This window comes from Botrytis porri (genome assembly GCF_014898465.1).
Source record: "Botrytis porri strain MUCL 3234 chromosome Unknown BPOR_011, whole genome shotgun sequence".
NCBI classification, from domain to species: Eukaryota; Fungi; Ascomycota; class Leotiomycetes; order Helotiales; family Sclerotiniaceae; genus Botrytis; species Botrytis porri.
Window position 1 is genome coordinate 454370 of NW_024066085.1, and position 11614 is coordinate 465983.

An 11614-nucleotide genomic window follows, 5' to 3' on the forward strand; every position below is an offset into this window, starting at 1 on the left:
GTATATCGTGGAATTTACTAATCCCGTTCCCCGTCATCGTGATTGGTTCTCCCAAGATGACTAATATCTCACACTATAAATTTCCTCACATTCGGAAATTTTCTCAACTTCTTCTTCTTTTCTTCTTCATTTAAATTGTAATGGACACTTTTATTGTGGGTGTACTTGAGTGAAGCAATTCACAATCAATCAAGTCTTCCTCTATCTTGTGTTCTAGAAGAACATATATTGAGCGCTGGAATGGATGCAAATGAAATCTTTTCTTACAAAAAAGCTTTATGAATGCGCAACTTACCGCCGGCTGCTACATACTACTGCAAATTATCTATATCATTGTACACTGGTGATGAGTTCAAATTGACGACAGGAACTATCAACAATTGAGAGTGGCCGGCATTGATTAGACACAGTGACGATTGCCAACTTCTTGAATCAAGGTTTGACTTGGATCTGTTGCTTTATATCATTTTGTTTGTTGTGATTTCCTGTATTTGTTTGATCACCATCTATCATGGAGAAGACAATCGTTACGTCAAAGTCACTCATACACCCGCCTCTTGATGTGGCTGCCAGATTCTTGTTCGCCTTCAAATCTCATGTCCTCACAGTTTATTGTGTACCAAAATAGTAAACACCGTACATCTACCTAGATCTTTGCGCCAATGGCAATGCAAAATTGCCTGAACCAAATTTACGAAATGGTGCCTTTTTACGACGAGCTCTGGCACGTTCATTCCAGTAAGCCGAATGCACGACTTGGTCTCAAGCTCTGCACCTGGTCCTTTCCGTTGAATGGATCATGGTTATCAATGGAGGAATTATGTCTATTGTTTTGACGTCTTCACACCACTCATCCGAAGCTGACAACAGATTAGACATGGATCACTGACATATCTCGAATGCCGCGGAATGACAGCTTGCCTTGGAGTTGTGCATTTCCGAGAAGGATATACTAACATGGTTCAATAAATGGAAGGATTGTAACAATCGACATGTAATATCTACCTCTTGCGTTCTCGAAATACATTCGATGATCCTTGAGATTTCTCCTATCGATTGTGAAGTTTGTCCTGTTGTTATATCCTACTTCAGATGACTCCTTGTGAGCAGCGTTCATGTGGAAGATAGACATCAGCGCCTCGAGATCGTCTGAAGACGAATTATCGGCATGCAATTGAACCTCTATTTTGCCTTTGCCAATGAATTCCAGAGCGGGGAACGAGGTCGTGCTGGACTTCAGTCAATCTTCGGAGCTGTCCAAGTTTATAACGCTGCTGCTCGTTGATTGCAACCTCCGTTTTGTGGAATGGGAATCCGATATGAACTCCGATGTCTCGGACTCGCCTCGAGAGTGACGGGTACGTGAGTAGGACCGTGTCTAAGTCGTCAATGAGCATACTAGGCGGCCACATTTTCTTCCACCAGATTGCCCCAACCATGACTTGAGCTCAGGCTCAACTACGTGCACGATACAGAAACGAAGTCAAAGCCTAGCATTGTTAGAAGTCAGAAAGCATCAAGGCATACCTAGGTAGAGAGCAGCTTAATGACGTGATGTACTGGGGCCATCCGAAGCGGTCAGATTGAATCTGTAGTGTTCGTCGACCTGCTGCTCTGGTAGGTTCTCAGTTGATGAGGGGCAGATCAGATAGTAAGCTGCATACTGCTAGATATGTACATTCACCAGCGCTCTCTAAATTCTGCCCCGTCACATCGGGTCCTCAAATCGTTTTAATCGAGTTGATTGGATTGACCATAGATAGTGTGATCTTAGTACAGTTTTACTATATCGATAGGTAATTGGACGAGTTGTGTGAATTGATTCGGACTTTCTTTGAGAGAGGGAGGGGGAAAGTAGGAGAAACTGTTTGAGATTCACAGGGACAAGTGGTCTTGTGATGGAGAACAGTTTGCAAGATAAAACCGACAGAGATACTCGGTGTTGGAGTATAATAAGTTGAGAGCTGTTGCTGTATTGATTCGAATCAGTGAATCTTCCCATAGCTAGGAACACGAAAAGCTCTGAAAATTTGATGGGAAAATATGGCATATTCAATAAATCCTGTGAGACCACTGCTCTGCATGGCTGTAACGATATACCCATTTCCTGAACAACATTTTACTTTCTTCTTTCTTATTTGAAACTCAATATGGACAAGTAGGATATCTTTCATCTTTGTGTTGGTAGAGAGGAAGGAAATAAATAGGCGAAGTTCGAGTGAAATATTGATTGATCAACGTGATTACTGAACTTCAGTATATTCACTTTTTCAAGTTTACAGATATGAAAACAGATAGAACTGAGAAGCCCGAGGTGATTTAGAACCTTTTCATGCTGATTTGATTTTTTTACTAGCGTATTTTACCAATTCAAGCAAAGTTCTTGTGACCCCGAATTATTGAGTTATTATATTCTCAGTAGGATAAACAATCAAGTTCCTCAAAAAGACAAAACAGAACAAAGTCTTCTATTTTACACAACAATCCTCAAAACTTTCTTTACTTCCTTCCTTGAATTCTATATTCAAAGAAACATTCTGTAAAAACATTACCTGCTATGCAATAGTTGTTTTTCGTTAAACACAAATTACCTCAACCTCAAGGTTCGAACTGCCTATCAGACAAATCATACAACATGGACTACAGCAACGGTCTTGGCATATCATTTGGCACAACTCATTCTGAATACAAGGAACGAGATGGCAATTACGGAGAAGCAATTGAATCCGACAATGATCATCAACTTCACCATGGTCAGCAGATGGAAGACAACGGAGAGACTTCAGGACATCAGACATCCTTTGAGTCCCAACTTGTCGATCCTGACATAACTCCCCGACCAAACACATCTTACCAAAACCAATTCACCCCCATCAATCAAATTTCGAGTGGTGCACCAGCTCAATCTTATGGTCAACCATATCAAAACAGTCAGCCAAGCACTTCCTTCCATCCTTTGGAAAAGAATGGACATCTCGAGGGCCAGATGAATGCCATTCTTGCTGTAGAGAACAGCTATGGCCAAAGAATCCCTCAATCTTTGCAGTTTGGTGCAGATCCTCAATTCAACAATCATGATCATTCTGAGTATGGCTTCCAGAATATGTCAAACCAAAATCGAACGGGTAATCAACATGGCTTTGAAAACTCTGGCATGCAATCTCAGCAATTCATGCAGAACGATCAGCGGTCCATGTCTCCCGCAGGCATGCAACACCAAGAAGATCCGGCTCATTCCCCGCCCTATAATCTTCAGACCTATCGGAATTTATACAGGAACCAAGAAGATTTCAGCGAAGTGAGCGAGTGCTTGAGCTTTCAGCCAAAGTCTGGATGTTTGAGGCAAAGTCAATTTCGTCCGGTGCGTAGAAACACATATCAGATGCAAGGAAATCAATTTCGCAACCAAGCTCAAATTTCATCTTCGGCAAGACCAGGAAAGCTCTCAGACAAGAACAAAAAATCGTCTGGTCGCGCTCCCAGAAAGAAAGGTGGAGGACCCGAAGAAAGATACTGGAATGGATTCGACACATATCGCTCAATGTGGCCTGTTCAGCATTGGATCATCGAAAATATTTTACCCGGATCATGTATTTCTCACTTTACTCCTGCCGAGCAAGAAGGCGTCATTACATTGATGCAACGTTTAGGATTGGACGATTGGCCGATTACATGCAATGAGGACATCCAAAAATTCTTGGATCATGTTGAGTCAGTCAAATCTAATTTCAACACGAAACAAGCCCGACTCAGAGCAGAGGCAGGTTTGCCTGAACTTCCTCCACCTGAAGAGAAGCAAAATGCTCAAGAGAATGATGAGACTGCTCTACGACCTACATCTTCATTTCCAGAAGTATCACCAAGTTACGTTCTTACCTCCGACCATGGAGAACCAGTCTTTGGCCAGGATCCAAGAGACTATCGTCTCGTAGGCAAGGGTCACTCGCATCAGCCAAACGATAGATCCTTCATTCCAGTAGGTTCAGAACAAGAGACCATTGCGAGTAACAAGCTGTCAGCTCAAGAACTCAATTCACAACTTCGTCCTCCACCCCTCATCACTCAACATTTTCGTCCTCCAACTTTCGAATCACATTGCGGTATGCAGAATCAACAAGGATATCCATTGGTTCATCCAAGTAATCTCCTTCATCCATCTATGGAGCAAGGCATGAATAGACCTTTGGATTTCTCGTATCAACCTGTTGGATTCAATGGTGGTCCGCCACAGCAATATCATCACCATGGTTTTGCGAGTCAAGCACAACAATATCATCACCATGGTTTTCCGAGTCAAACACAGCAATACCATCACCACGGTCAACCTTTTGAGTATAGCTCCTCTCATGGTTATTCCCCTCCTTCTCCCCATCCATATACAAGTAACACTGCTGACAAATTATCTCATCTAGCTCCACCCCTAGAAACAACTAAAGGGTACGAGGAAGACGACGAACAGCAAGAGGAGGTAACAGGCATTGAGTCTCAGTCTCAGACCGTAAAACAGGAATATAGACAGGAACAAGAACAGGAACAATCCGAATCCCCACAACAAGAAGACTCCCGACCCACAGAATCCGATCGCGAGCTCGACTCCGACGGTTGGTCCATCCATTCCGACGAAATGCGTTCTCCACCACCAAACATCTATCCCATTCCCCGACCCGCAAATATGCCACCTTCGCCTCCACGACCACCACCTTGTTTTCCTAGTAATGAGATCAATCCTTTCGGAGCGAGAAATAAGCCTCCTCCGATTATTTGGCCTGGAAATCGCGTGTGGGGTATTGCTCCGGGTGCATTTGATGAGAATGGGGCTATCAGGGATTGGGATAAGGCGAAGAGGAGAGAAATTGGCGAGGGGAATTGTGGATGTAGAGGGTTGTTTCATGGTGGGAAGGGGCTTTATTATGTGAATGGTGGTGGTGGGGAGAAGGTTTGGTGTGATGGGGGAGAAGGGGAGGGTGGTGAGGTGGAGAGTGGGGAAGAGGGAGACGATGAGGACGATGATGAAGATGAAGGGGAGGAAGATGAACAATTAAGAGGAGTTCTGAAATGGGTTAAGCAGGCCTTAACTCATGGACCGGAATTAGATAAGAATGAAGAGAGAAGAAAGGAAGTGGAGTATCGAGCGATGATGGCGAAGAAGGTGAAAGAAATACTCGCTAGGAAGAAAGCTAAGGAAAGAGGAGAAATTCCAGGATTTGGTTTTGATGGGGATTTTGAGTCGACGAATGTTGAATCATCATTCGGTGATGCTGAAAGTTTCGAGGGGTATGATGCGAACCACTTCGATCCAAAGTCAACCGGCAAAGGGAAACGAAAGGCGAGAACCGTTGACTCAGACGATACCTTCGATGAAGGCTTACCAGTCAAGAAGAAGTGGAAAGGAAAAGGTAGAGCTGCGGAATCAGATGAAGAACTAGATGAGCGGGAGGTTGCTAGGAAATACGCTAACAAGGAGAAAAACAAGGGAAAAGGAAAAGGAAAAGGAAAAGTGTTCGAACTCCCCAAGGAAATGGAAGTCGAAGATTACCTATTTGGAGATTCTGCAGAAACGGCTCGATGGGCTGAGGGATTGGGTCTGCAATCTTTTGGGAACGAACAGGAATGGAATGAGGATAATGACGATCATTTCTTCGAGGAAAATGATACCGCACAGGGTGGCTACGACACACGATATCCGAATAACTCCGAACTTGAAAATGAATCTGCAACTACAGATCCCGAGCTCGCAGCAACAGGTATCATCCTTCCAGCTACATTCCCCAATCTCTCTCACCCTTCATCTGAAGAAGCAATTGAAGCGATTCCCAGACCAGCACCCTATCTCTCACCCCGCAACCCAGGCCCCTTCAACATCTTCCAATCACTCCTCCTCACCCCCGAAATAATCCTCGAATTTATCTTACACCTCTCCCCAAAGAATCTCCTCACACTCTACTCCATCTCCCGACCCTTCCACACCATCCTCACCCACTGGATGGCCCACTCCATAAAATCCATCGTCAAGCACCAAGCACCCTACTCCTACACCATCTACCCCTTCTACCTTTACCGCGAACTCAGCATTCCCGATCCCCTCGGGACCCTCAACTCCTCCAACCAAATCCGCCGCGTCCCCAGCCTCAAATACCACCAAATGGTCCTGCACCGCTGCCGCGTCGTCCGCGACATCCTCGCCTCTCTCGCACGCCAGCATCTACGCTGTCCCCCAGGTACAAACCATTCTCTCAAAAAAGTCTGGTTCCTCATGGACCTCTCCACAACCCTCGACCGCGTCCGCTTAATCCACAACCGCGTCTTCTTCACCGACCAAGACCTCTACAATATCCAACACTTCATCGTCAAACTCGACATGCGACTCAACTGTCCCACCGACGGCCCGGGCTCCGATTTCCTCCGCAAACTCATGCTCGGGCAAACGGGGGCTCACGCCGCTGTTTAGATTACTCACACGAACCGGATTCACAGATCTCTATGAACTCTATCAATACAGCGTGCGTTATTCCTATACTCCTCTCACGCCCGCCCCCGATCTCCATCTCGGACTCTTCGGCGTCCCGGAACATGAAATTGGGATCGCGCATCTCGAAGGCTGGGGGAAGGGATCAAAACACCTGATGCGCATTGATGAACTGGTGATGCGCGAAGCTACACGCAGAGAACTAGGCTTTAAAGAACACATCATGATGATGTTACTCTGGGGATATGTGGATCCGATGACGGGGGAGAATCTGCAGCCGAGTAGAGAGGAAGTGTATATGAGTGATGGGGAGGGAGAGGAGGCGGAGAGTGAGGGGGATGCGTGGGAGGGGACGGGGATGAATATGCAGAGGTTGGAAGAGGTTGTTTTGGGGAGGGCGGAGGGGAGTGATGAGGATGAGGATGAGGATGGAGAAGAGCAATGGGAAGATGAAAATGAATTTGAAAATGAAGATGATCCATGGTTATGATGTAGTTTTAAATCAGCTCGGAAAACAAGATTTCGCACTCCTGAAATAGCTTGAAGCTATTTTATTCTATTCTATTCTATTCTATGACACTACATAACATTACATAACATCAACACACAGAAAATGTGACACACATACCTTTTTTGCTCAAACCCATCGACGATAACTTGTCCGTGTGAAGAATATCAATACCAAAACTCCAGACAAAAAATGCATTGCTGAATACCTAGAACCTATCTACCCTCCTACATACCTCTCTTACATATACCTAGATACTTCATCCGTGTTACGTCTACCGTTACGAACATGATGAAATATGAAGATCAATCCAAAAACCTCACATCCATATCTTGTCCTATTGATACTCGAATGCAAGCCAAACGCAATAAAGAAATCTCGAATGCATTCCTAGATTTCCGCCTATACTATCTTCTACTAGGTAGCACATGTGAACCTCTCCTCACAAAACACGAGTCTAGGATCATTAACCCAACCTATTTCTCCATCCAACTTTCAACCTCATTCTCTCATGAGTATTCAAATCCTCCAACCTAAATTCCATAAACACCAAACTAGATTGAGTACTCCATCGTCACAGGGAGATCTGAACATCTCTCTTGGTTCACAGAACACCAACCATAGTACATAGTCTCTAGTAATCACAAATTCACAATCACAGCGAGATTCAAGTTCCAAAAAGTTCAACTTCAACCAAATGTATTCATTGGCGAAGCAGAAAAAACGAGAAGTGTTATCTGCATCCTTCAGCCTATCTACTTTACTACTGATTTTACCAATCCAGCAATTCACTCCTCTCCTCTACATCCTATCACCTCCATCCACCACCACACAATAAAACTCGACGCACATCCCAACGGACCACCGAAAAACAGAAAGAGTAGACACGAAAGGAAAAGTAAGCTTGCTACAATGAAAGAAATAATAACAACCTAATCACATCCATCCATCCATCCATCCGTCCATGCATACCATCCTCGAACCATCGACCGTCATCAGACCGTCCACACCCACCCAATAAACCACCAGCCTTCCATCCGTTCACCCCATCCATGCCCAAGTACCCCCAGCCCAGCGACCAAACGATCAAACCTTCTAGCAACCCAGCCCCAAATGTTCTAAATTTCCACCTGCACCCCCACCAAACTAACCAATTATCGTATCAATAAAGAAAACGATAAATGCTTGAATGCTAGTATGTATTTTTCCCTTCTCCCAGAAATGTTACGAAGGAAAAAAAAAGACAGGAGAAGAGACTCAAAGTATTCGACACAAAGTGCTAGAGAAGCCGGAACAAGGTAAAAACAACTTCATCGCGAGCACACACAAACCGAAAGGAAAAATACAAGAAAGCGCAATAGGAAACTTGAAAACAACATGCAGAAATCCTAACCCTTCTCGAAAAACCCCCTTTGCCAATATCCATCACCTTCGCCATCGCCATGCTTTTTTGTTATTTGATCGAAAATGCGTTTGTCATATTTCCATACTCCGGTACGAAGAAGGAAGATCAGACCAGATATTAGACAGAGAAGACCGAGGACCCCGTCCAAACACCCCAACCACATTAACGACAGCACTCCTTCGCTATGCACCAAGCCAAGATCCAACCGATTCAAGTCGAAATCGTCCCTTTATACACCATCAAGCATATTTCGATCCGTTTCCATTTGCTCGCTTTCCCTTTGCAGCCCTGAAGTCAGATTCCACCTTCCGCATTAAAAGAACTCCGCCCTCCAAACTTCGTTCCAGTCAATTTTCCACATCATATAAATTTTCCCTGCCATTTTCTTTATACCGCTACCGATCCAACCGACTACCCATCCCAACCACCCATGTATGCGCTAAATCCACCTTATAAACCATTGTAACAAATCCACAAAGCCCCGACCGATAGATGTCTATCTTTCATTCAAACCCCAAAGCCGTCCTGAAATATAGTCACAGAAGAGATAGTCGAAACGTATAAATGGAAAAGGATGAGCGCAAATACCAAGAACACCTTAAGCTGGGGACTTGCTTGGAGCAGCAGCACCATTTTGACGAACATCACCACTACCCATAGACAAGTTGTTGATTCCAGATGAAAGGAAAGCGAATGGATCACTTTCACCTTGGTTAGCGTAGAAGTTGTTTGAAGGCCCTGCGGATGCTGGACCGTTGCTGGCTGATTGGAATGCCGCCTCTGCAGATCGGCTATCAAATCCCCCTGCGCCGGCAGAGTGAACACCTGTTGCAGGACCGAAGTGAGTATTCAATGATGGGTATGAACCAGTTGGTGCGCCAAGACCGGATGGAAGAGCATAAGTGCTAGGTGGACCACCAAAGTGTTGACCACCGTAACCACCGGATGGACCGAAGCCACCAGCAGCTGAGGCAAAAGGACCTGGGCCAGGTGTACCAGCCATGGAGTTGGAACCCATGCTATAGCTGTTCGCAGCGTCCATTGGGGAAGGGTAACCAGAATCGGCAACGACAGCGGCACCAGCACGGCTTGCGCCGCATCTCAAACAGCTGACATTCTTGGCAAAGTTGTGGTAACCACACCCTTCAGATCCGCACTTCCAATCACCGGCACGGAAAGGAACAACGCCACCACCACCTCCCATCCTTCCACCTCCGTGGCCACCTCCCATACCTCCGTGATGTCCCATGTGTTGTGGAGGGGGCATCATTGCTGGTGGACCATAGCCGTAGCCACCACCACCACCACCATATCCACCACCCATCTCAGCAGCTGGGCCACCACCCATGGCTGGGAATGAGCATCGGAAACAAGCAGTTCTACGCTGGAAGTTAGAGAAACCACATGATGGACACGTCCAGTCTCCAGGGCGAGGTCTGTTTTTGCTCGGTGGGAACGGAGTGAGAATTTCTGCAGCACGGTCAAGCACGCGACTTGAAGATGGTGAAACCTCGATAGCTTTCTCATTGAGAGCTCGTCCGTTCATGCAGAGACTTTCGGCGGCCTGAAAATGTGTTAGAGAATGACCACGAATATTGAAAAATTTGATAAGTGAAGCAATAGATAGCCTAAGCAATTTATCGTAAAGTAAAAGAATGTATTCATAAGGAGCTGAAACCACGATTTGATGTTCGTGGCACAATACACAATAAAGGAAAAGATGAGTGGGGGGATTTTGGCTGACCTCTTCATGGGATGAAAATACTGCGAATCCAGAACCAGTAGGTTTGTGTTGATCTGGGGTTCGGAGCGTCCAGAAAGCAATGGGACGACCACCGAATTGGGTGAACCAGCTCTCGAGCTCCGATTGAGTGGTATCATGGGGAAGTCCTGCCATGTGGAGAACTTTGCTGCGCTCCGAAAGAAAAGCTCTAACATCAGCACGGGCATCCATAGGTCTGGTAAGAACATCAGGATGTTCATGTGGAGGTTGTGACTTGCGAATCAACCCTCTGAGGACTCTAGCAAGGGTAACCGCTTCTTCCATTGCACGACGAGGGGAGGCCGGGGCCAAAGCTTGGAGGTGGAATGGAAGGTTGTGCTTGATTGGAGCACTAGCTTGAACAGGTTCAACTTCCAACGCGGCGCAAATATTTGAAAGCATAGATGGACCGAATGGCAGAGATTCAGGGTGATGTTGTTGCCATCTTTGGTACTCAGTTCGGAGGTCAAAAGTTCTGGAATGTTGTAAGTATGGAGGCAGCACAACAGCTTTGTCACGAGCTTCGCGGGGAAGCTGGACTCGAAGATCCCATGAATCAAGTGTAACAAAAGAGAAGTCGAGATTTTGAGATGTGAGGTGCTCGGCAGCAAATGTATCGAATCGGTTGATCGCATCGCGGAAAGTACCTGCAGTACGGACATGTTCCCACGTAAGAGTAGTCAAGCTCGCTGTTAATATTTAATTAGTCAATATTCGGAAGGATCGGTATCGAGGCCGTCTGGAAGGATTGAGGTCCGTATCTGATAAGATGGACCCGTTCGGCACTTACTGCACAGAGGAGTAATTGGAGTGTTAATGGGCTTAACAAGAACACTCTCGCGATGAAGCTGGAAAATGTGTTGATTAGCAAGTCGACTTCCGCAGATAGATGGAATCTTAATTAAGATAGAAACGCACCTCATCACAACTTTTTGCGTCGAGCAAAATCCACCCAAGCTCTATCACCTCAGCGGAATCTTTCGTGACGTAAACGCCATGTTCATCACAAGTGGTAGCAACGTGAATGACAACATATCGATCTAAGTTGCCTTGCTGGCCTTGAATAGCTGTCGACATATTTTAGGAAGCTTTCAAAGTGTGCGAAGTATAGAAGATGAACGATTCTTCCGAATTGAGAGAGATGAGTTGTTGGGGGGAGGGGGGTAGTTGATGTAATCGATGGGACCTCGGAAAAAACGAAGAGGAGGGTAAGGAAGAGGTAAAGAGGTCAAGAGGTCAAGAAGTCAAGAAGTCAAGAGGTGCTTGCAACCAGATTAAGAAAGAAGAGAAAGTTTAAAGAAACGTGCTTTAACCTTAGGTATTCAATATCTATCTAACCTTCGGGAAAAGGAAGGTTGGTTGAGAATTGGAGAAAAGAGGGAAAGGAGGATGTGGAGCTAAAAAATCTTGTGGTAAACGGTAAACAGCAAGTTGGAAATTTGACGGGCAGGGAACATTTGAGATTTTAGCGGG

At 45.5% G+C, this 11614-nt stretch overlaps 2 protein-coding genes across 2 annotated transcripts; one reads left to right on the top strand and one right to left on the bottom strand.

The window, feature by feature from the left end:
- Nucleotides 1-2635: 2635 nt before the first annotated feature.
- Nucleotides 2636-6956, top strand: EAF01_008163 (uncharacterized protein; the record flags this gene model as incomplete). Its single annotated transcript, XM_038916419.1, has 2 exons — nt 2636-6371; nt 6475-6956. The coding sequence occupies 2 exons, from the start codon at nt 2636-2638 to the stop codon at nt 6954-6956; spliced, it is 4218 nt and encodes a 1405-aa protein (XP_038767781.1).
- A 2021-nt stretch (nt 6957-8977) lies between these two features.
- EAF01_008164 (uncharacterized protein) lies at nt 8978-11218 on the bottom strand (the record flags this gene model as incomplete). The annotated part of the gene is made up of 4 exons (XM_038916420.1): nt 8978-9943; nt 10124-10830; nt 10932-10989; nt 11060-11218. 4 exons carry the CDS (start codon nt 11216-11218, stop codon nt 8978-8980), a joined length of 1890 nt encoding a protein of 629 aa, XP_038767782.1.
- Between the last annotated feature and the right edge of the window lie 396 nt (nt 11219-11614).